Source organism: Botrytis sinoallii, assembly GCF_014898435.1.
Source record: "Botrytis sinoallii strain Bc 23 chromosome Unknown BSIN_004, whole genome shotgun sequence".
NCBI classification, from domain to species: domain Eukaryota; kingdom Fungi; phylum Ascomycota; class Leotiomycetes; order Helotiales; family Sclerotiniaceae; genus Botrytis; species Botrytis sinoallii.
In genome coordinates, this window is record NW_024066031.1 from 372,690 (window position 1) to 397,206 (window position 24,517).

The 24,517-nt window shown below is 41.9% G+C and overlaps 7 protein-coding genes across 7 annotated transcripts; 2 read left to right on the top strand and 5 right to left on the bottom strand.

The window, feature by feature from the left end:
- Positions 1-127: 127 nt before the first annotated feature.
- On the bottom strand, positions 128-2,776 carry EAF02_002647 (uncharacterized protein). The gene is made up of 4 exons (XM_038898695.1): positions 1,973-2,776; positions 1,282-1,925; positions 750-1,225; positions 128-698 (listed from the first exon to the last, which is right to left on the bottom strand). Exons 1-4 carry the CDS (start codon positions 2,265-2,267, stop codon positions 227-229), a joined length of 1,887 nt encoding a protein of 628 aa, XP_038760983.1. The 5' UTR covers positions 2,268-2,776; the 3' UTR covers positions 128-226.
- Positions 2,777-3,089: 313 nt separating this feature from the next.
- On the bottom strand, positions 3,090-5,497 carry EAF02_002648 (uncharacterized protein; the record flags this gene model as incomplete). The annotated part of the gene is made up of 6 exons (XM_038898696.1): positions 3,090-4,330; positions 4,409-4,463; positions 4,514-4,771; positions 4,821-4,874; positions 4,923-5,145; positions 5,193-5,497. The coding sequence occupies 6 exons, from the start codon at positions 5,495-5,497 to the stop codon at positions 3,090-3,092; spliced, it is 2,136 nt and encodes a 711-aa protein (XP_038760984.1).
- Positions 5,498-7,733: 2,236 nt separating this feature from the next.
- On the bottom strand, positions 7,734-11,106 carry EAF02_002649 (uncharacterized protein; the record flags this gene model as incomplete). Its single annotated transcript, XM_038898697.1, has 5 exons — positions 7,734-8,322; positions 8,375-10,226; positions 10,290-10,490; positions 10,543-10,735; positions 10,789-11,106. The coding sequence occupies 5 exons, from the start codon at positions 11,104-11,106 to the stop codon at positions 7,734-7,736; spliced, it is 3,153 nt and encodes a 1,050-aa protein (XP_038760985.1).
- A 945-nt stretch (positions 11,107-12,051) lies between these two features.
- Positions 12,052-13,757, bottom strand: EAF02_002650 (uncharacterized protein; the record flags this gene model as incomplete). The annotated part of the gene is made up of 4 exons (XM_038898698.1): positions 12,052-13,396; positions 13,446-13,479; positions 13,542-13,619; positions 13,676-13,757. 4 exons carry the CDS (start codon positions 13,755-13,757, stop codon positions 12,052-12,054), a joined length of 1,539 nt encoding a protein of 512 aa, XP_038760986.1.
- Positions 13,758-15,520: 1,763 nt separating this feature from the next.
- On the top strand, positions 15,521-16,804 carry EAF02_002651 (uncharacterized protein; the record flags this gene model as incomplete). The annotated part of the gene is made up of 5 exons (XM_038898699.1): positions 15,521-15,660; positions 15,720-15,787; positions 16,012-16,181; positions 16,241-16,347; positions 16,408-16,804. The coding sequence occupies 5 exons, from the start codon at positions 15,521-15,523 to the stop codon at positions 16,592-16,594; spliced, it is 672 nt and encodes a 223-aa protein (XP_038760987.1). The 3' UTR covers positions 16,595-16,804.
- Positions 16,805-16,867: 63 nt separating this feature from the next.
- On the bottom strand, positions 16,868-18,083 carry EAF02_002652 (uncharacterized protein; the record flags this gene model as incomplete). The annotated part of the gene is made up of 2 exons (XM_038898700.1): positions 16,868-17,708; positions 17,812-18,083. 2 exons carry the CDS (start codon positions 18,081-18,083, stop codon positions 16,868-16,870), a joined length of 1,113 nt encoding a protein of 370 aa, XP_038760988.1.
- A 736-nt stretch (positions 18,084-18,819) lies between these two features.
- On the top strand, positions 18,820-20,906 carry EAF02_002653 (uncharacterized protein). Its single transcript, XM_038898701.1, has 8 exons — positions 18,820-19,296; positions 19,347-19,423; positions 19,477-19,497; positions 19,555-19,619; positions 19,672-19,762; positions 19,813-19,900; positions 19,959-20,097; positions 20,149-20,906. The coding sequence occupies exons 1-8, from the start codon at positions 19,058-19,060 to the stop codon at positions 20,434-20,436; spliced, it is 1,008 nt and encodes a 335-aa protein (XP_038760989.1). The 5' UTR covers positions 18,820-19,057; the 3' UTR covers positions 20,437-20,906.
- The last annotated feature ends 3,611 nt before the right edge of the window (positions 20,907-24,517 follow it).

Genomic DNA, 24,517 nt, shown 5'->3' on the forward strand with positions numbered 1-24,517 from the left:
CCAAACATCAACGGGCAAACTGATTGAGACGTCACCTTTTATACGTTAACTACTTCTCAGGTGACCAACAAATTTCCTTCTTTGCCTGTAAGACATACAACGCTCACGAGGTATTCATGAAAAAAGCTGCGGGAAAGCAGTAAGATTAGATATCTATGGTATATGCACACCAAAATTAAACTACCTAAATATTTACATTCGAATGATTATTTCAATTGAGAGAAAGTTAAGACCCTAATTTCTCACGGGTCTGTTCCTTTGGTGCCTCTATTCCAGGCACACGACAAGGATTGCTAGGATCGTAAGCCATACTCATTACATTTGCTCGGAGCCGACTAAGGGCTTTTCCATCTTCCACAATGAGAGACTGGCGCGAATCAGTCCTCGGCCCTTCTTGATTTTTGATGCGACCAGCCGCAGATGATCTGCGCCATACCCATACCAGAGAAGAGATGATAAGAACGGCAACCACGACTCCAATGGTAGCGCCGGCTATCACGCCGGTACTTGCGCCATGGCTTACGTTGTTACTTGCCGTCGAAGCTGTAGCAGATGAGCTAGTCGTAGTACTGCCAGTAGTATTGGTAGTGCTGGAGGTGTTGGTGTTTGCGGTCAGTAGAGCTTGATTGAAAAGTGAGGCAACTTTCGCATTTGTAAAGTCCCCAGAAGGGCGAATAAGTTGTGCAAAACCACTGGAACTGTTTATTGGTTAGTCATGAAAATGATTTGAAGAGTTGAAGAATACTTACTTTCCACCAATAACATCAGTGATGTTACCTGGGACAATGTATCTGTTGGCGTCATGATAGAACGTTGATGTCCATGATAACGTGTACATATCGTAGATAGCCACTCCCGAGCTTTCCCAATCACAATAAGATGAGTACTTCTTTTGAGCCCCACCAACTGTTAACATCTGTCTATTTCCAACTACATGGCAGGTGTGTCCAAAACGTGGACTGCCTGGCACAGACTCATAGACTTTTATCCACGTGAATGAAGGTAATGAGAGCACGAACACATCATCATAAGATACAGAACCTCCGTCTTGTCCGCCATAAAGGTATATATTGTAACTGGAATTGTCAGGAGCAGTGGCGACAACGGTACATGAATCCATCCTTCTTGGGGGAATATTTCCCGAGGCTTGTTGAGTAAACCAAGACCCGTTCCCTCCATTATATGCACTGTTGATATCGAAAATATTGATTTGATCCATTGAAGCCTAGTGAGACTGGTTAGAAAGACTTTCGAGGCTACTAAGGGCTTGTTTCAACCTACCAGAGTGCCTCCTAGTTCATCTGACAATTCACCAGCTTGACGATACATACCACCAAACTGGATTAGTATGCCTTTGCCATTCTCTCCTATTCCAGGTATGTATTGTAAAAGGCCCCCTGTTCTCGAATTTGTGTCGATGGCTGCAGTAGAGATATTCCTTGTCGTATTGTCCGTCATATTTAACATAACCATACCCTCCAGGGGCACAGAACTTCCCGCAGGAATTGAGGTCGTTTCTGTGCTCGACCCGTTATTGATCTCGCCATTAAAGTAAAACCCAAGACCTTGATCTGGAATGTCAGCGCTCGCCCCGAAACTAGGTTTCTCGGGTATCGTAGAGTCTACGTCAATCGAGGACCATTGATTTTGAGCTACATCATAAGACAGAAGGGTCTGATTTGGTGATGTAGGGCCGGTGTAGCCATAGAAGCTCGTATTCATGCTTTGCTCGGTTCCGCCATATAAATATATTTCATTGGCACCAGGGGTTCCAGAAAAAAGAGCACCGTTGAGAACTACAGATGAAAACGCATTTGATGATTCGGAATCGGAGAGAAAGACCTGTTCCGATACCAGTGGCAGACTTGCGGAAGCCTTTGTCCAATTCCAGGATTCGTTCATTTCAACACCTATCATATAATTATCTATCACTTTTATTAGCTGAACCTCGAATTGAAGAATATTAACTTACTTGTACCCATAGTGATACTCCCGGTTATACCACCATGATTGTTAGATTCAACAAAAGTTTCATAGCCCCCATATATGTACAAAATTTCGTTTTTCAATACCGACGAATGATACCATCTTTGGCACATATTTTTGACGGGATCTAGCCCTGATGGAATGTCGTTTTGCGCCCGGCGCAACATCTCGAGAGCCTTCATCCCACCCCTCCTTTGCATCTTATCATTCTTATGTACCAGAGACTCCGTGACAGCGCGCCGTAAATATCGCGAAAATTCCAGATTACCCTCTATCCTCATCGACTCTTTGATATCCTTTAAGCACGTATTCTCGAGTCAATAGCACAGAGGTATCGAGCTGCGCAATATGCCGAAGTCATCAAAAATTAACAGGCGTGTGAACAAGTAAAAGATTCATCAGTCAAGAAGAGAAGAAAGTCATGTCGAGAAGCTGGATGGAGAAGGGTTTCACAAAGAGACCATGTCCCGAGTATAGACTTCTATAATATGAGCAAAGATTCATACACCGAATGGAGAGTGGCGAAGGCCTGACAGTCACATCTTGCTAGATAAAGAGACCTAGACTTTCTTAAGATTGCCAGCCAAGAACTTTCAAAACCGGCACACCAGGATATGATATAGCAAAAGAGGTAGAGAAAATAACAGATACCACTTGCTTGTCCAATGAACTTGCAGCAAAGTCACAAGCATTCGTATCGAAGACACGAACACATGCTGTTCCTGCATGGCAAAGGATTCGGCGGTTGCATTTGATGGTAGAAGGATCGCGGCTACCTCATCTTTCTTAGAATAGTGTCAGGGGGTTGTGTTCACGAAAGTGGAACTATATTATATTTATACATCAGCCCCCAAATGAGGATCGAGATAAACAACTGTGAAATACGGGAGACCAAACGATTCAGAAGCGCAGCATATGATCACGTGATAATCATGAAGAAAATGCACGGTTCATCTGGAACTTCAACTTCATATCACAAAACTCTGTATCTCAGTCTCAGTCTCAGCCAGCATGGCAGTTATGTAGCATACAGCTGAAGTTGTAATTGAAAATATCACATTATTATGCATCTTTCAGCGATGCGTTGTATTGACAAATAATATCTAGTCTATCTGCTTTGGTTTTTTCTTCCACTTGACTCGATCCCAAAATGTCAACCCTTTGACGGTCATACCATGGTTGCCATGTTTCGGTAGATACATCTCAATTTCCTCTCTTGTCTGATCATCTACGCTACTTGCAAATCTCTCGGCAAAACTTATTGGCTGATAGCCAGGATCCAACGCTGTGAGATATTTCACCACTTCCACCTTTCCGTAATAGATGGCCCAATCTAAAACCCGTCTCTGTGCAGACTGCGTATCAATGCTGGAGCGGCCATATTCTGCCAGTGCCATGATTGTATGTACGTTCCCTACTCTTGCAGCGTACATCAAAGCGTTGTTGCCATTGACGTCTCGTATGCCTTCATCAGCACCCTGTTCTAGCAAGCACTTTACTCCCCGATCATAGCCCTTTAGGCAAGCGATCATCAAAGCTGTATGTTTCGAATCGCCGGCTCGAACGTCGATATTAGCGCCAGCCTGAACCAGTAGTTCTATCACATGTGTGTTGTGAGCGATTCCTTTATCGAAATAAACTGCTGCTATCAACGGTGTTTCTCCATATTTTCTATCTTTGACGTCCCAATTGCAAGAATCAACAACTGCATCATACTGCAGCAACAATTTCACCGAGAAGACACAATTCTGACGCGAGGCGATATAAAGTGGTGTCAACCCATGTGCATTCTGAACCTCCGTCGCTGCACCATGGCTTAACAAGAATTGAACAATTTGGGAATTCGAGGGCACTTGAGCAGCCCCATGCAATGGTGTGCATTTCAGATCACCTGAGACCAAATTGACGTCTGCACCATTCTCAACTAGTAACTTGACCACATCGAGCGATGCTTCATATTGACCGGCAGCCGCAAATAGAGGCGTACACCCCGCTTCATCACGTTGGTTCGGTTTGGCCCCGTATGCTAACAAACACTTTATAGCAGACTTGGAGCCCCACTTAGCAGCAAGGACTAAAGCAGTATCGCCATTTTGAGCGAATCGGTTCAGATTGAAATCCCCTGATTTGGCGAGTGACTCCACTCTTTTCAAGGCTTGCATCCGTACTGCGTCTATTAATTCCTCATGTCCTAAAGGTGTTGTTCGTATGGATTTCATGATTGCTCCTTGAACTTGGGGATATGCAGTGCCCTGGCTTGTAGCGGGAAACTTCGCAAGCCTGGAGTGATCTGTGATGCACGGCACTTCTACCTCCCTCGTACCAACACCAAGTACTGCTGAGTCTATATTTCTATCAGCGGCTTCGAAACACATGGAATAGAGTATTGAGGATATTGTGAAATGCTGCGAGGTGTGCTTACCTGGAGGTACCATCATCTTTTCCAGTCCTTGTCTGGCCCATGTTCCATCTGGCATCTAATGCATGAGTGAGTCATTAGTTTCCTGTGCAGGAGATTTTTACTAACCTCAACCAGAGTTTTGGTTCGAATGGTCTCATAGACTGATAGTATCGCGATGTCAGGCGCCGTGGATAAAAAGTGACAAAAATCAGAGTTCAGTTCGTTGAGTTCATGAGACCGAAAGGATATTTGTCGAATTAAGGGTGCTGTCGCATCATGCTTAACGAGTTCAAGTAGAGCCTCCGTATCTAATCCTCGATGAGGCGTTCCCATGAATATCATCAAAGGAATCGAAGGCATTACTTTCCATCGCCCTAACATTGCCTGGGTAAATCGTGAGAAAGAACACTATACGACACAGATAGTTGCATACCTTTTTAATCACCAAGCCTCCCAAACTATGTCCGACAAATACCAGAGGTCTATCCTGCTAAAGTAAATAGCTGTCTCTCCAAAACATAAGTATCTGACTTACTGATGCATGTCTGCGTATCTCTTCTACATCGCTGCGGAAACGAGAACTGAATACGGAAATAACAGCCTCTGAATGACTACCTTTCAAGTGAGAGTCAAACCCGTAACTCATCACCCTTGCATTGGGGAAGTCCACCGCCAGTTTGTCTCGCAACCACATATGCGTTGGTTCTGCCGCCCATGAACCGAAGGCATTACCAGCTAGTCCCGTGACAGCAATGATGCTATACCATCTTTTAGCAAGAATAAGTGTGGAAGTGGGGAAGCTTACTCGAGGGCTACTGGCTCTTGTGGCTCATTCAAAGGAGTGAATCCATAGAATGTTTGGTCAACGACAACTCTATCCCCGCCGTGGCCTTTCAGAACCGGCAATGGGACCGATGGATTCCAACCCGGCGGTGGTATGAAGTCTACAGTAGCGACTTTTAATTCGTTCGGCTGACCATCGATAAGTGGTGCCACAGATCTAGCAACCAGTTGCATGTCCACCGCGGGATCGAATTGTAAATAATTACAAACATTTTTGAGTGTTGTATCATGGGGTAGTCCTTCCACTCGGTAGCCTGTACGACCCATCTTTCAAGAGAAACTCCAGGCAATTGACATACAGAAGAGCGATGATGTTGACTTCAGTTGAATCAAATTGTTTCGAAGTGCCAGCTTGCAATTACTGGAATTGTTTTGGCCTACTACTGGGCCCCTGTAGGTGAAACACCAAAAGCAGAAAGTACCCTTCCCATCGGGATCCTTCCGATGTCAGCACTCGTCACAAAACTCGAAAAATTTCCACATTCGGCCGAAATTAACATTCTCACCAATAATCCCACGTGGTACTTGGCAAGGATCAAGCTGATAAGATATCACATCGAGGGATTAATAAACTTCCACATTAGATGAAGATATTCGCGCTGAATTTGCACCATCTTCCCAAGATGAAACATGGCATGCCAAGTTTACCATCGCGGGTGATCTAGGGCTCACAATGCTTGCACTGGATATTACAGATACTACCTTGTAACGTTTTATATCTCAAGACTCAGATGTCGCCACATTGTCTGCACGTCGAAGAGACAGTTGCAGAATATTTTCACAGCCTTATTATCGTCGATTCCCGATAACAAATATATGATATGGAATTATTCATTTAATTTAACACTTCTTCATCCTCGGCAATTAACCACGCGTAGATTAATTCATAGGGCTGGAGATGCCATATTAACGTTTGGAGATTCTTTCCCAAACAAGTAATTGGTCTCATCCAATCAGATGGTGCTCATCGCATATCTGAAAACTCTCTCATTCTTTCCCTGTGAGGTCACCGCAAACCACGGTAATAAAATGTGACGAGTATGAAGCATTCAGTTTCAAAACCAGACTGTTCCACAAACCCCGACGCTTCCTCTTCACTAGCTTAACTAGTAGCTACTATTCCGGGCCGGTCCGTTGGGAATTCATAGACTCGTGTTCGCGTTGCGTACTAGCCTTGTACTATTTTCGATTCCCATGAGCAGAGACTACATACTCTACAAGTATCGAAATTAGACATAAACTGACCTTGAAAAATTAGACATTACTCCAAGATACTAACTAGTAACTCTTCCACCCACCATCCAAAGAAGCTACTCCCCAACAGCCGCTTAACGCCCCATCTAGTAATATTCTTTTACGAGCAGTTGTCCAAGCTCGTCGATCACAAGCTACCTATGTACCTACACCCAAGTCTCAAGATACTCTTCCTTACCTACACAGCAAGTATTATATCAGATCTCCACCGCATATCCAGAACCAAAGCATACATAGGTACATAAATCCACATATCCATACGCATACACTCAGCAAACACCTCATCTTAATCACCTAATCACCTAATCACACATATACACATACACACATATAATAAGATAAGCCCACACACCGAGCATAAAAGGCGCACACAATCGGAGTTCGCGATGTATGTGAGATTCATATCATCTCGTGTATTATATTGTTTGTGTACACCATGTATTATGTTTTTCTTTCTATACTATATTTGGGGGCGAGATTGTGGGACCCCTGAGTACCTAGGTATGGGTGGATACTGCGGTACAGTAAGCGGGAATACGGAGGACCTTGGTAGGGGTGTGGTAGGGGGATGAGGTGGTAGGCGCTTATTTTGGGGGGTGGTAAGAATGGGGATTTGGGATGTTGGACTATGCGTGTGATATGATATGATGGATGTGGAATTGGAATTGGATTGGATTGGATTGGAACGGAACGGATTAGATTGGAACGGATTAGATTAGAATAAATGAAAAGGAGTACCCAGATACTCGTGATGTAGAAAATTAATTATACAAGAAAAGCACGTGAATTTCAACTGTGAAAATGACAATTCGTGTAGAGTAGTAATCAAGTAGCAATCAAGTAGCAATCAAGTAATGAACAAAGTAGAAGTATTTTAAAGACTTTTAGATATAAAAAAGGAAAGATTTCCTACTTCCTAACCATTAATAACGGGCTATAACGCCATCATAATCAGATATCCAAGTAAATAATGTTACATAAGAGAAGGAGAACTGGTGAACGGAGAGGAAAGAAATTTATCAGAAGTAGGTATCGTAATCCAAAGTTAAACCTGTCGTATACATACACTTTCGGATCCTGTAACCTACCGATCTATACACCTAAGAAACCCTGTGGAAAAGAAAGGGAGAAAACGAAGCAAAAGTAACAAGAGAAGAAAAAAAAGAAAAAAAGAAAAAAAGAAAAAGAATAGAAAAGAACCACAAGAATCCCCCGATCCCCTACCCAAAAGTCCCAATCCACCCACCCCTTAACACAAAAACCCCATGCGAACCAAAGCCTGCAAGCTCCATTTCGCATGTACATGCTGCTCCCCCAAAAGTTTCACCTGTCCCTCATACGCCTGAGTATGCCAAGTAACCGCCTCGTGCAGCTCTCCTCTCGCTTCGTGACACAGCGCGAGCGAATTCATCGCCCACAGGGTATCCGCATGCATTTTCCCATGGACCTGAATTCTCTGATCGAGAACTCTCTGACGCGTCTCAAACGCCTCGTCGATTCTGCCCAGCTGCGCGAGACAGCGCGCCGTGTCGGAGAGGGTCCAGATGGCGTGGGGATGCAGCGGCCCGAGGGTGCGCACCATGGAGGTGTAGGCGCGCGTGTGCAGGGCGAGCGCGTCGTTGGGGAGACAGGGCGTGCGCTGCGGAGAGCGGTAGCAGCGGGCGAGGGCGTTTTGGGTCCAGATTATGTGGTGGTCGGTTGGGGGGAAGAGGGGCTCGAGAGTGCGCAGGGCGCGGAGATGCAGAGATTCGGCTTCGGAATGCTTGTGAAGGTGGCGGCAGACGCGGCCGAGTTCGTTGATGGTGATTATTATGTCGAGGTGGTCGTGGGGGAGGAAACTGGGGAGGAAGTTAGTTTTTGTATGTTTGGTGAGAGGTGTGGAGGAGATACCGAAGCTGAACGGCTAGAGCTTGACGCTGGATAGCTTCTGCGAGACGAAAGCGTCCTTGCTGATCGTAGAGAATCCCAAGACTATTCAATAGCCATGTCTTTGACGCTTTTCCAGAATTGGTACCGCCAGTCTTTGTGATTTCCTCTTCAAACACCCGAACCCCCATATCTATTTGCCCACTCATCGTATACAGTCTCGCCAAATCTCGGATAATCATTGATCTTTCGAAATTGGAGATGATGTTAATATTACCCGGTCCTCCTCGACGTTGTGATTGTATGAAATCGTCCAATCTGAACAAAGCCTTTTGAATATCCATCAAATCCTCTGCACTTTGTTTTCCAAGGGTACCAGATTGATTTGTCCAAGTTTGGACTAGTCTTTGGAGTTTTGCTATTCGATGCATGGGAAAGGGTAAATCTTCTGATAGTAATGATCTAGTGATCCAAGCCGATCGTCTTGTTTCGGATGCAACGAACTTTTCGTATTGTCGATGCAGCTTTGAGTCGTATACAGAGAGTGACAAATGGTAGCACCAGTTTTCGGTGGCATATTTTGCCAAGGGATATTGTTGTGAATTGAGATTGATCGACTCGGCAATCCCCGATTTGTTTAGGTACGTCAATGTTGCTTGTGCAAGTCCAAAGTGCGAGTATTTCTCTTCAAGAAGAAACCCAGTTGCTTGAGGTGATAGTAGGATAAAGTTTGATTGGTCATGAAGATACTCATAGACTGATAAATGGCCAAGATGAAATGTGTCGGATTCAGTTCTGTACTCAACCAAAGGACAACAAGCTTCCAATACCGAGTCCTTAGAAGGTGCAATGTTCCCATCGAAAATCATCCTTTCCTCGTCCCAGGATAATGCACACTGTAATTCAAGCCAATTGAGAGGTCTTGAAGTTCTACATACCCAATTGAATATTCGACGTGCTAAGGATTGGTGCACAATTGGTTTTGATGCCAAACGTTCCAAAATTTGCCCGTATACATTGTAGAGCCCTGTTGGAAGCCTATCTAGCGAAGCTAGCATATCCTGGGTACTGAATGTTGCTTGCAGTGTTTCCATTCCTAGTCGTGCGAACAAAAACATGCCCGCTGCTTTCTGGGATAATATATTATAGACATACTGTTTCAAGTGAGATTCCGTACAAGGAAGGGTTTCAATGGCCTCTCTCAAATACTGATCGATATCTGACTGTACAGAATTCGCATTGATGTGGATAGAAGGCAGCAAGCCCAATTCTTTTCGCACTGGTAAAATATCCCGTGAAAAGAACAATAGACGAATAGAGTTGCGATCTCTGGAAATGCTGTTCAACAGGCGCAACATACCTGACATGTCTTCGGATTCACATTCGTCAACTCCATCTATGATAATGTTCAGTGCTGGTAATTCATGAAGGACTTCGGTAAGCAATTCCGGAATCCTGTCGGCAAAGGAAATGCGACATCGTCCATATCTTTCGGCAAAGAGATATGCAGATATCAGTGCTTGTGGAACAACGTTTGCTTGAGCTGTAATTTGACCTAGAAGGCTGATATATATGGATTCCTGAGATTGTTTTAATCTGTCCGTTGAGCTGCAGTGATAGTATACCGTGGGTGTGGACCCATAATAATCTTGTAAATACTGGATTACAGTGGCACTGAGAATCGTTTTTCCGCATCCTGGAGAACCATAGCACCATAGTATCGGGTCTGACAGTCCGTTAAGCCAATTTTGAAAGCTTGCGTCAGTAAGTAACCATTGACCCGTATTTGACGATCTTTTAGCGCAAGCTTGATGTAAACTCTCGTAGTATTCGCCTGGATATAACCAAGTCATTACTTGTGCTCTAATATCTGCATCTGGATTATTCATCAGCATTAACCTCGGTAGTTATCATGAATCATCAAGTGGACTCTACCGACCCTGGTTCTCTGGAGGAAACGAGATTTCCACGACGCCATTTTCGCTGATCTGGGGCTGCTTCACGGCGCAAAATTCCGTATACTGTTCATATGCAAGCATGGCTTCCTGAGATAATGTTTGGGTGGCTTTGGAAAGCCGTTGAACGTGGTTAGTGAACTCCGCGTCGAGAGATTTTAGAACTGCGCGTTCAAGCTTAAATGCTTAGACTGGTCAGTCGACATCTTTGCGGGCTATAGATGTAAGGCAACCTACTCTCTCTGGATAATGCTGAGCGAACAGTTATTAAGAAAACAAGGATCTCGAAATACACATCCGCAAGAGCACTGGATACTCGGGGCTCGCTCCCAAAGATGACTTCATAATGGATGGAGATGTCCACGATATCGGTTATTTTCAAAACGATCCTCGAAACCAATTGAAAGTAACGAATCGAGGTGCGTCCAATCTAATTGATATTTAGCACTGATTCCCGGTAAATCGAAATGTATACATGCTTACCTCTAATAAAGCTTTCGTTGCACTCCACACTAAAGCAGACGGAGCAGGATAACATTGAATCATCATATCAACAGCCGGTCCACACATGGTAAGGAAGTCTATTAAAGGGGAGATTCTTTGACCGAAGCATTTTGAGTCATTATTCGATGGATAATAGGTTTCAAGCAATTCGATTTCTTTCATGAGATCTTCGACATTCGCACCCAAGGAATAATTGCCTGCTGATTGTAGCTTATCAACATAATTTTGCAGTAGTGTACCGACTGGCATAAGCTTTGGTTCATTCTCGAGATACATTTCCACCCTCTCTTCTTGCATTGTCGAGTAAAAGGTGAATTCCAAGAACGAGAAAAATGGTTGTAGTGTATGGATTATATTGTACAAGGTTATATATCACACCTTGTAAAGCCAACGTGCAATGGTAAGTAAGTAACGTGATCAAACTATATGCGCACTGCTCCAAGTTTTACAGGTGAGTGCGTCCAAGCCTGTACTCGTGTTGGTTGGAGGCCAAATGTCGATCAGATTTCTTTTGTCTCTGCCACTGCCGAGTAAAAGCAGGTAAGATTGATCAACGAGAGGCAGGTAGGTAATTAGAGAGGGTGGGTATATTGATAAGCGCGTCGCTATATTCCGACAGTGAAGATACGAATTAATTGCAAGGTAAAACAGTCTCTTCTCGAAACATTTGCTTGATATTGCCCTGGAGCAATTTACAAAACCAAATAAGAATTTCCACTGGATGACAGATTCTCGAATTGGCAGGATTAATAAAGATTGCGAAAGGATCCTTGGCATCCACTTCCGGAGTTGGGGTCCAAAGTTAGCCTCACATTATCTCCCGTAAGCGTGAACACGAGCAAAGGTACAAACAGGCATTCTGATCCTCCTTCAACTTCAGCTAGAAAATCAATCTCCCGATGACAAGTAGGAATATTATTAAGGTTAATTAACCGCTATATCTTAATTCCACATTTATATGTTGTGTTAAGAGCAACCCAGAATCTGAGTGAGACGTTAGTCTAAAGTTTTCATTTGACTTAACCATAGTCGAGTACACTTGTATAACAAACCGGAATCATGGCGTGACAGAATAATAGTTTGAACAGTAATGCATCTCGCCAAGGCCAAAGAACAATGAATGGAAATCTGATTTAAATTTTTTGCGCCTGATTATCGTATCTACTAACGCCCGTCCGCATACCTACTAACCATATGTGCTCCTCCGCAGAAATAGCCTCATCCTTACACATGAAAAATTCTTCAACCCAATAAATCATCTAATCCCCCTCCCAGCTTTTGTTGTGAAGTTTGTGGAGGGGCTGATCCTGCTGATGGAGCACCCCAAATACCAGCACTTGCTTTCTCCTTAGCCAGTTGTCCTAAAGCTGGACCTGAAGTTGTGGGAGTGCTAGCCTTCTTGATACCAGCACTGGCACTAGACCATAAGGATCCAAAAGCATCTCCTCCAGACGACTTGGCAGCTGCAGGTGATTTGGCAGAGGATGTTGCCGACATGGGATTTGTTTGTGTGTTGGGGGCTTGAACCGATGTGAAGTAATTCGGTTGTGTACTTTGGTAACCTGTCTGAACTGGGCGTGGCTGTTGAGCCATTGCAGGCGGAGAGAATGCAGAATAATTGGCTGGGGTATTGTTGGTGCTTGTTGCTGGTGAAATTGAAGAGAACCCAACTAGATCACTCAAATTTGCAGCTTTTGGTGCCGAGACTGGTTGAGGTGCAGCATATTGTGTATTACTAGTCGTAGTGGTGGAATGCTGTAAGACTGGGGAGAATGCCGCCGGCGCGACTGGTTGTGCGGGTGTCGCAGACTGGAAATCATCGAAGTCATCATCATCGGCCAAAGCATTCGATGCTGCAGGCGCAACTGCTGGTGTAGATACCGGTATTGGATCATCGAACGAGAATAAGTCGACTTCTGGTTCCTTCTTCTTTGGAGGCTCAACCTTTTTCGTCGATCGCTCGGTTCCAGCTCTTTTGCGATTGGATGATGCTGAAGAGCTTTCGGCCTGTCTTCGTGACGATGAAGGAGCCGCACCCTCGTCATATTCATCATATTCCTCAAACTTGTCTCTGCGGCTACTACTGCCACCAAAATCACCTTGATTCCCAGAATCTTGGAAATCACTAGTCTGGCCGCCAAATCCACCACCATCTCCATATACACCTCCACTATATCCGCCATAACCACCTTGTTCCTCACTCCCGAATCCTCCGTATCTACTGGAGCTGGACATTCCACCACCTAATCCTGCTCCACCTTCAACTCCAGTATATTTGTTTCGAGTAGCTCGTGCTTTCTTTCGTTCCGCCCGAATCCGATCGACATCACTGAGTAATTCAGCCAACTCCTTCGCTCTGTTTCTAACATTTACACCTTGATCTTTGCCATTCTGATCGATGAAGTGAAATTGGCGCAACATCTTGAGAAGTGTCAAATGTGATCGCGCATCATCAATGACACGCTCCGAGCCATTCTTGATTAAGAATTCGAGTAACTGTAATCCTTTGTATATTTGTCTCCATTCCTCGGCAGCTTTCTCTGTAAATCTCTTGTAAATCATAGGCATAATCTCATTGAGTAGTTGGCTGGAGCTGGGTTAGTGTGCGAAGTTGCTTTTGGATCGAATTGACTTACTAGTTATATGTGCCATTGGCGATCTCCTGCATTACTGTAATACGATATTAGGATTGACAGTTTCGGCATTCGAGATGAACAGATCTTGCGACTAACATGAAGAACTTGCACCCCAGGGCTCATTGTTGGTAGCCTCTCTCACTTTGGCCTCCATCTCGGTATAATTCATCACAGCTACATGATTGTTAGTAGATGGTCGACTCAGCCAGCTGTCTACACTGAGCCCTTACCATTTTGTACTTTGCGCACACCCGCCTTCAAATCGTACAACGTCAAATTGGACGCAGCCTCCTTCAGACTGGCAAGATCCATGGCTGGAGTCGTTTAATCGAATTAATGGAATTAATTGATGATATGGAGTTATAGACGCGGGGGAAATTATCTGGATACTGTATGGAGATGCAGAAGTCCCATGTGTCCTAGAACGGCGGCCGATCGTAAGCTAAGTTGACACTAACCTTGGAAGGGATATTTGGTCACGTGATGTATGCCCAAGTTGATAGCAACATCTCCTACCAAAAATCTGATAAATTATCTTTTGGTTGTGTGATGGGCAGTTTGGATAGCATCTATCTACCTCTATCATTTACTTGATATTTTCAACACTTCCATCTCTATTTCAAGACATGATTGGCTAATGGCTTTACGAAAGTAATGATTGTACTGATGCCGAAGAATCATGGCAGAAGTACGTAAGGAAGCGGTGAAGGACCCTTGCTCTTATTTCATCAGTCGGGGGAAATTCGCTACAAGGGAAAAATAAGAAGTTGAAGATATCTTCAGAGGTTGCGTTCTCCAGCTACTCGAGGAAATCATCCATAGACTACGACGTGGTACAATCGGTGTAGTATTCGCCAATCTTCTGTTTCCTCCCCACCCCCTCCCCCTCCCCCGATCAATTGCATCTGACCGTGTTTTCTTCGGTATAAAAACAAGCATCCTTCACCAAACCAAATAAGGTACGTCGCTGAGATACCCCGAGCAAACTTGCAGGAGTGAGACCTGCAGGTCAAGCACATCTTTCGTATTCCATTGCACGCTTTTGAATGATTGGGGCATTGGGACATTGAGTTTGCAAAGTAACCCGCTTCCCGCCTCTTGTGTGCTGCGGTTTTTGCCTCCCCTCCAGCCGAGAAAAGAATAGATGAAGGCGTCATGTCATTCTCAACTAAATGCGCGGCGTCTCCTGATTGGATTTTCTGCAATGGTACATTCCAAATTGACCCCAATACTAGTCGACCGAGCAAGTTTGGATCATCTAGACCCTATATTTCCAGCAGCTGCAAAACGCCGATGAATATGGATGTGATGATGATATGATGCATCTGAAAAGTGGCTATGAGAGGCGACTCTTTAGTCTAGGTTGTTATACGTCCCGGGACATTTAATATGTACCTGGCGATACTTTACTGGGACCAAGATTAACCTCAATGATTACCCTTTAGAAAGTACGACTGTAGTTGGATACTAGGTAGGTAGGTATAGGTATAGAATGAAGAAGCAGAGATGTTCTTGTTTTGAAGAACACCTACTTGAATTACTAGTCGTCTTAAAATCGCCTATCTCTGTTTATATACATCTATGTATCTACTGGGTATTTAATATCGTACATATACATCGGATGTAATAGCTAGATACCGACTACCAGCCATCAAACCTTTACTCAGGAATCATCAATAATAGTAAACTCATATCCCTACCTCTGCTGAGCTCACCCTACCCCACCTGCATTACTTGTTTTCTTTTCCCCCTCCTTCCGATCGATTCCTTCTCTTTCCCTTCCATTCATTCCAACCAATCCTTTCCATTCACCACGCACAACCCGAAGAATATCCCGGAACAATTCACCTGGTTTTCTTGATTTGTTTTGGTATTATTAGTACGCTCACTCTCTCACTTGCTCCAATTGCGATCATTCCTGCTACGGCGACTGCTACCTACCACCTTACCTTCCTTCCCTTGCCTTACCTCCCTCACACACATTCCCACGCAACGCCTCATATTCACCTTTTTTACCCTGCCCCACCAGAAAACTAATCCAACCAATTAGGGAGCTCCTGACAACTTCGCTAAAAATGCTATTCGTGCCCCGCACTGCTTCTGCGTTGAAAAGCACTTCGCTGCCCCTCCTTCGCAACACCTTCATCAACAACTCTTTCAACTCTATCTCTTCAAGACAATTTCACGCAACTAAATCAAATATGACCATTTCAACGTACGTTCTTGCATCAAAACTTTATCAATGTAACTTCATTGAAGCTCACATATTAATAGTTACTTCGATGTTACCTGGGAGGGTCCAGTCCTTGACGCTTCCGGAAAGGCTACCACTAATATCCAAGGTGAGTGATACAATCACCATCTCATCGATCTCTTTTGTATCAACTTCATTATAACCTCAACCTCCATTCATCACAATATGATTCAGCGCGTCTGTTATTGCGCCAATTGAGCTCTTGTTGAGCTCTAAAGACACATTTTGTTGTTTTTGATTGTCGTCATCTTTGCCCCACCTTCCACTTCCCCTCTTGGTTTCCGGAGCTGACATATACCTTCCTTATCACAGAGCAATCTGGAAGAATCAAGTTCAACCTTTACGATGATGTAGTCCCAAAGACCGCCGAGAACTTCCGTGCTCTCTGCACTGGTGAGAAGGGTTTCGGATATCAGGGTTCTTCCTTCCACAGAATCATTCCTCAATTCATGCTTCAAGGAGGTGACTTCACCCGTGGCAACGTACGTTACAAATACTCGATCAAAACATTTTACCAAACGCGAAGCTAAGAATAATACAGGGTACCGGTGGAAAGTCAATCTACGGTGAGAAGTTCGCCGATGAGAACTTCGAGCGAAAGCACACCCGTCCAGGTCTCCTCTCCATGGCCAACGCTGGACCAAACACGTAAGTTTACAAATCTCTTCCGAGCATTTACAATAGTTCAATCAACTAACAGCTACATAGCAACGGCTCCCAATTCTTCGTTACCACCGTTGTTACCAGCTGGTTGGATGGCAAGCACGTCGTCTTCGGTGAGGTCGCCGATGAGGAGTCCTTGAAGATTGTCAAGGCTCTCGAGGCCACCGGATCCGGCAGTGGAAAGGTTCAATACAACAAGAAGCCAACCATTGTCAAGTCCGGAGAGCTATAAATGCATTTACTAGCGAGTGTATCGGTGGCAGGTGGTTTTTGAGCCCGACATCGTTCGGTAATCCTCATTATGATTAGCTATCTGGCGGAATGAATGACGAAAAGTAATGCAACGGATTTTACTAAATAGTTCTGTTTTTTGAATGTGATATCTACCTATGTGATTAGAGGTCTGAATTTTGATGCTTCCCATATGTGGTATCTCTCCTGAACTCCAAAGCCGGCCGTCGCTATGCTATGTAATAGAATCCTATCCCAAATAACCATTTTCGCCCTAAATATTCAACCATGTTTGAAAGTATTCGCAAGTACTTGGTCCTACAGGCCCACCCTCTTCACACAGATCGGCAACCGGACAGTGTCCACACGGAACATCCGTCAAGGCACTAAATGGGCCACCTTCCTGTTCCTCCCTAAATCCTTTCCTTACAGCCCTATAACAAACACCTTCTGGACCCGCAAGAACCCTCTCAATCTTATTATCAAAAATCAATATGTCCAGTAATTGCTGAATGTCCTGAGCAGTCAAAGTCATAGCTGTAGCTCCTGAATTCTCAATGAACGATGTGAGTTCATTGAGGGTTGGATATCCTTGGTAGCCGGGTGGCATAGGTAGAAGAGCATCGTAGTGTCTTCTAGCCCCATCTATAGCATCGCCCTCAGTAACGTCTTCGATCTTGACTCGGGATCCTAAAGTTTTGTCTCTCAATGCTTTTGCTTCATCCGTAGACATTTGCTTTCCCATAACCTTCTTTGGCCTCCTCAAGCTCGCCGAACTAGATTTATAGAAAGATTTCCTGTGGATGTGATCAAATAAGATATGCGAGATCTGTGTGATGAACTCCTCGTCTAGTTCATTGTCGGTATACCATGCTCCACCAGTGGCTCGATCGGAAGGTTGCAGACTGGATTTGATGTACATTTTCCTATTACGTGCCTCTACAGATTTCATTTCTGAGATCAAGTGTTTGGTCTCGAGGTGCTTGAGCGCCGTGCGAAAAACTGCATCGTGAAGATTGGACCGAGCCTTGATGGTTTTGGTCCATATTCCTTCTTGACCGGCTTCGTCGATGAGAGCGTAGACAATTTCTTGTTCCGAGGAAAGACTGCGATAACTATTGTTCGGGAACTAATTAGCATTGTACATACATCATAAACTGCCGCTTCTGATTTTGCTTGATTGCAAGATCAGGCGTGAAAGGCAAAGGGAATTCCTACTTCTTAGCTTCCTCTTGAGTACGCAATTTCCATCCAATTCCTCTCTGCGAATCCTGAACCACCTTGAACAATTTATCATTTGTGAGGCCCTGACAGACGGCCAACAGCATAGCCACATCATCATTAGGTAGGACTTTGAGTTCGAACAAATCTTCTTGGAAAAAGGTAGGATTATCTTCGAAAGATTCAAAACACTCGTCATAGAGGACTTTTTTCAAGGCTGCGATTTTATCATCGGACGCTGACGCCGCGGTCGCTGCTCGTGAAGACATGATGGGTTATAGTTGTGCGGATTGGAAGCTGAAGATTGTGCTACCGGTGTTGACGTAACATTGAGGAATTATGTAGGGAATCGATGTTGCTGTTTGAGTGGTGCAATTGTAGAAAGGTTGTTCTCGAGGGAAATAAATTATTTTTGGAGGGGGACGATACACGAGGCTAGAATTGATAAAATAAAAAATCGCGCCTTGTCATGTAGCCAATAATTAGACTAGATTACTAAGCGGGCCTGGAGTCATTTGGCGACTTCAAAATCCAAAGTTGGATATCTCTTTCGAATTTTTGTGTGATACTTTTCCTGTTGTTCTTCACTATTTGTTTTTATCACGGGTCTTGATCGGGTTGAACTTATGTCGTCTTTGATGGTCTTGAGATATTCTCGTGACCACCAGTCGATGTATCACTTGTAGAGGGTGATCATATCGAATCGAAGTACACTATCCATATATTTTCAACATCTATCGTAGGTAGATACATATTCATCAGTTCATTGAATGAGTTATGATTGTGAACCTCAAAAGATAACGAGAGATACCTATATACTTAGGTAAGGGAAATGTAAGATAAGAATTCATGACTTAAGATTCGGTTGAACAAGAAAGCTGAAATGCTCGATGTTGGATTGGAGAATGAAGAATGAAGTCTTAAATACTTGAGATCAATTGGCCAATGAAGCGTCAAGTTCGTGATAGAGTGGTATGTACGTATTGTGAAATGATCTCGGTCCTCGGTCCATCAATTATCAAGTCTACGTAGGTACGTAGCACAAACTGGTATAAACTACCTAGGTAAACATCGAGGTCGTATCATACAATTACAGTGAATATCTGCAATGGGCAGGTGTTGTGAATGCATGCAAGGCCAATCGATTAATTGCCCAGCATACCTACCTGCTGATGGAACCTTGCCCAAACATCAACCACATCTAACAACCTTGAAACACAACATTTCTCTTGCTGGCTGAATCATGGCAACTCCTATCACTGGTTTCCGTTTGGTAAATGGCAGCACCTTGCCAGCTATTGGCCTAGGAACCTTTCAAGGCGATGATGGAAATGAAAAAGTAAAGAGCATCGTGAAGGCGGCGATCCAGGCTGGATATCGTCATATCGATGGCGCAACGGCGTATGGCAATGAAAAGGCTATTGGAGATGCTATCAAAGAGTGCAGTATCTCAAGAGATGAGTTGTTTGTCACCACTAAACTGTAGGTCCATAAGAATTGATACAAAAGCGATGCCTGCTGATTCTGTTAAGAGCTCAATCCTGGCATGAGCCTAAAGACGTCGAGCGTGCGTTAGATTTGAGTTTGAAAGCTCTGGGCTTGAAATATGGTGAGTGATGCATATCGAGAGTAGACCTGATTCAGCTACTAACATCACAATAGTTGATTTATATCTTATGCATTGTCAGTAATCATCAGGTCCCCTAGACTAAGAACCATGGACTGACAATTGATACTCAGTCCCCCATGCCTACCTTCCAGGCCCAAATAACGGTACGATCCGACATCCCAGCGGCAACGGAAAGGTAAAGTCTATCGCATTTCCATGAAAGTTGATGACCGCTAAGTGAATTTAAGCCAGTAATCGATTATGAACGATCTCGCAAGTACACAGAAACTTGGCAAGCAATGGAGAAGCTAGTGGATAGTGGTAAGGCGAAAGCCATCGGTAGGATATGAATCTTTCTAGTAGATCAGAATGAAAATTGACAACTTCAGGCTTATCCAATTTCAATATCCTCAAGACTAAACGGATCTTGGAGGTTGCGAGAATTCGTCCCGCGGTTAACCAAGTCGAGGCGTATCCGTGAGTTTTGAAGTCCATCTTCTAACGACAGTCCGGCACTGACGACGTTCATGCGTAGTTACTTTCCCCAGCACGAGCTGCTTGAGTTTTGCAAGAAAGAGCACATCCATCTCATGGCCCACCAGCCGCTAGGAGGAAAACCTGTTGGAGTGGTGGCTCCTCATGTCGATATCCCTGGACCTCTTTTTGATACAAAGGTGAATATTGAATTAGATTCTACTAAAATAACATAGATCTAACGATAATAGATTGCTCAAATTGCCGATCAAACTAATATGACCCCGGCACAGGTCATTCTATCCTGGGCGGTCCAGCGTGGCACTTCGGTAATTCCAAAGACTTCTAATGAGAGCCGGCTCTCTGAGAATCTCAGCATTGCGCCATTAAGTGAGGAGCACTTTGCGATCATTAATGGTTTGGCGACAACCATTGAGAGTGGACCTGTGAGATATTTAGACCCAAGCAAACATTTGGGTTTTGATATTTTTGACGAGGAACTCGATCAGCCGGTAGACAATCAAGCTCCTTGGGATTAATGGTAGAATCATGACTGAAAAATAGTAGAGAAGATCCTCTACTATCAGCGAGTGGTTGCATGAGCTCGGTCTGGAATTGGAGCTTATGAAAGTTTTGGACTCTGGAGTGAAGGTGATGACGACCGCGTGTTAATTCAAAAGCCTAAGAATTGATGAGATTCAACAAGGAGAGAACTAGAAGTATCCGCACATTGATATGAAGAGCCAAATACAGTTAGACTTCCTCCCCACAAATAATCATGATTAATCATTCCCCTTCTTTGTTCTAGGCGTGTACAATATCCCCTCCTTTCCTCAACCGAAAGAGAGAGATACTTTTTTTCGAGGATTGGGTAGCTTAAGAGATATAGGAGTTTTTTAAGAGATGAGAAGGAATTTTAAGGTTTAGGATAGAAGAGGACAAGAGAAGAAGGGGAGATTGTATATACTTTTTGTTTTATGATTCAAAAAATAGCACATGAGGTAAACCCCCAGAGCCTTAACTCTTCACGTATGAACCAACATATTGACTAGCTAAGAATAATGTATTCGGCTACAATCAACCATCATTATAGTTGACATTTCCTAAAGCTCTTGAGTATCAAACACTTTCATGATGTTAATCGCGATAAAAGTTGCTGGATTGTAGTTAACATCTGTGTCTCATGATCGCTTCATTGTGACGAAGATATTGGAACCCGCTATGAAAATTACCTTCATTGCAAGATTGGATGGGGATTGTTCTTTAACATTTTAACACAACACTATCTGGGAGATTTACCAATCTAATAAGACATCGTCGAGAAGATAGTTCATAAGGTGATATGATGCAGGGGAAACCCAAACCAATCCCCTCTGAAAGAGCTCTAATAAATCAGGGCGCTCAGTACACAGCTTCTTTACAACCTTAGTAATCTCACAATAATTGCAGTTTGAATTTCTTCGTGTTCTGTGCTTTATACTTCCAATATACATCTATGAATGGCAAAATCTTAACATATCTGGAAAAGATTTTTAGATGGATATTGATTTGAAAGTGTTCGAAAATGATATGACATAAATTTGTGAAGAGAGTAAATGGTTTCATAGTTTATATTTGTTTTTATAGAAATCATTGAATCAGTCAGAGAGTATATAAGAGGTCGATGTTCAAAATCGTTGGCAGCATCCCAACAGGTATGGAGTTGAGAATCGTAGAACATTTACGTCCAACAAAGTCTCACTATTTAAACGCGTCTGGGAGTTTAACACGACATGAATCTCTGAGTCAATCTGGTACAATGATTAATGCTTGTATTTGTTTGCGACACTCAAAAGCGACACCGTATTGCACACCAAGAATACGGCTTCAGCTGTTTGAAGATTGGAATAAATAAGAGGTGAAAACCTTTATCTCATCCTCAGACCACACGGTGATTACATAATAGGCTTGAGGCCTTGTTTTCGAGGCAGGGGGCCTCCCGAAGGTTCACTGTAGGGTCTGAAACAATTTGGTTCCAGCTTTGATGTGAATAGTAACAATTCAGCTTTTCTGATTTTTTAATTAATATTATTAAATTATTCAATAATCATATTATTTTAATACAAATTCAATATATAAAAACTGATTTTTTTTATTATTTTGATATAATTTTTATTATTATAGTTCTATTAAATTATATATAAATATAGCTTTAAAAATTAAAAATAATATTTCAAATAATAATATTTCAATAAAATAAGCACCCACCCCCTTCGAAATCTATTATTATTATAATTTTCAATTAAAAAATATATATTTCAAAAAATCCTCTTATTTAGCTCATCCTTTTTATATAAATAGAATCTTAAATAATAAAAGTTGTTATTGATTTCAAAAGATTGAATACTCTTAGTGTTGGTATCACCATGGGGATGGTGAAGTAATATAGTATTAATGATTCACACTATTGTAATATTGCTCGAGGTTCTAAAAGCTAAAGGCTATGAATGTATATGCTATAGTGCAGGGGCGTTAGCGCATGTGCTAGTGTGATTAGTTACATGATTTCTATTCCAACACTAACGACTCTCTAAAATCGTTGTATTGTATCTTTTCTAGCTAATATCCTTTTTTCAGTATAACTATTTGTGCTACTAATCTTTTTCAATCTATTTTGTAATCTTAATCTTTATAATATTATTATCAATCAAGTCCTTTAGGATTTAATATAGTTTAGATTTAGTTATTATATTTACTAGATTAGATTCTCTATTAATCTATTTAATCTTTACAATCTCCTGTTTCTTGTATATCTTTCGAATCGTTATTACATCGATTATTAATCTTTTTTCAATAATTGTACCAAGTTTTGTGAGATAGTTGTATAATGATCTCAAGTCGATATATATAACTAATAATATCTTGCAATTTGGGAAGATCTTGTCAAATATATCTTTGATTGCTATACTAATATCAAAGCCCAAAATTATACTATAAAGCTTTAATACTAATATACTTTTAATAACTTTTTTATATTTGATTAACAATTAATGAATAATATTAGCCCTATCGAATTTGTTTATTAGAATAATAATATATCCAATCTGGAAGAACAAATCTTTATTGTTAGTAAAGAATATATTTGTAAATACAATCAATTTGAGAGAGTTTATATTAAGTGGAATAAATTGTAATTCTTTCTTTGAATTGTCAATCTGTTATTGAATATATTTATTGAAAATATTAATATCTTTTTCTTTTGGATTGATTGTTTGTACTGTATATGATAAGTTAAAGGCTGCCTTTGGTTGATATATAGTTATTATATATACTCCTCGAGCACATTATGCAATATACTAGTCTTTTACTGTTGCCAACTTTCTGAGCTTGCTGCGTATGCCTTACATATCAAATGATTTTGAATTGACTAAATAAAGATTTTCGTATTGTTTTTTTTGGTTGAAGTAAATTGTACCATCATCCCGCTAAATGATTAGATTATTATTAAACTTGAATAGTATATTTAATGTAAATGTCTTACACTCTTTTGCTGTGAATTTAGTGTTTCTGAATTCAGCTTGCTTACGATCTGGTGAATTACTTTATTAGCTACAATAAGTATATCATCCGTTTGTAATCGATAATATCGAATGCTGTGTCATCTTTAGTTGTATACAACAAACATGGATTATAGATCGATTATATTATCTTAAGAATATTGGTATAATACTTATGGTAGATGCTAAACCAGTGATTGCCTGCTTCCGGGACACGATATAATAATTGTATAACTTACAGGATAAAGTTTTCTAGAACATTTATTTCCGATGGTGATTGAGTATAAAACTTCTGAACTAAGTTTGATGTCGATTGTGTATATACTTGTATAATATCCGCGAATACTCATGGTTACCTTGTTCTTGGATAGCATCGCTATTATTGTTAAGTATAATATATTAGCTGACGCATTGTATTGTTAGCGATTGTATTAAAACAGCATCTTTTCCTTGATCTTTTTATACTTGTATAACCAATCGGGATTTGGGAATACTTTATCAGTTCCTTTATTTTTAATCTCATTAACAAAACAAAAGTTAAAAATCCTTATACTTGCAGGAATATCCGTAATCTTTATGAGTTGGAAAACATTGTTTTTTATAAGTCTGTTGATCTCCTTTCATCTTGATTTTATGAAAATTATTGATAATAAGGTATTAGTAGATATTGTATAGCATTCAATATACTATATATTATTAGATTTGTTTTTTTTGATAGAAAAATCAATAAATCCGGTGGGTGTTTGTGAATTCGATATTTTCTTCTTTTACAAAAAGTATTAATTGTGCTGGAATTACTATTTGAGGGATTTATTATTACTGAAATTGGGGGTTCCTGGATATATTCAAGAGGGTCTTCTTTGGATTCCTACTCCTGGTAATAGCTGGTGAAGGGGTAGATATAACATTTGCTAGATTTTGGTAAAGTTGTTTTGCTTGCACTAAATATAGCAAGTTGCTCTTGCTATATCAATCCAGCTTGTACAAATAGTATTTGTGCTGATTCGGTAAATGGTTAGGGTTAATCCTGAGACCGATCCTGTATATCCTCTACATGAGGTTTAACCTGAGTAATACGGAATTG

Bases quoted from the DNA above. Each gene is read 5' to 3' on its own strand.
- EAF02_002647 (XM_038898695.1), bottom strand. From the start codon at position 2,267: ATGAGGATAGAGGGTAATCTGGAATTTTCGCGATATTTACGGCGCGCT. The intron at 1,926-1,972 runs GTAAGTTAATAT...TAAAAGTGATAG, and splicing joins GAGTATCACTATGGGTACAA to ATAATTATATGATAGGTGTT. The intron at 699-749 runs GTAAGTATTCTT...ACCAATAAACAG, and splicing joins ACTGATGTTATTGGTGGAAA to TTCCAGTGGTTTTGCACAAC.
- EAF02_002653 (XM_038898701.1), top strand. From the start codon at position 19,058: ATGGCAACTCCTATCACTGGTTTCCGTTTGGTAAATGGCAGCACCTTG. The intron at 19,424-19,476 runs GTGAGTGATGCA...ACATCACAATAG, and splicing joins AGCTCTGGGCTTGAAATATG to TTGATTTATATCTTATGCAT. The intron at 19,498-19,554 runs GTCAGTAATCAT...ATTGATACTCAG, and splicing joins TGATTTATATCTTATGCATT to TCCCCCATGCCTACCTTCCA.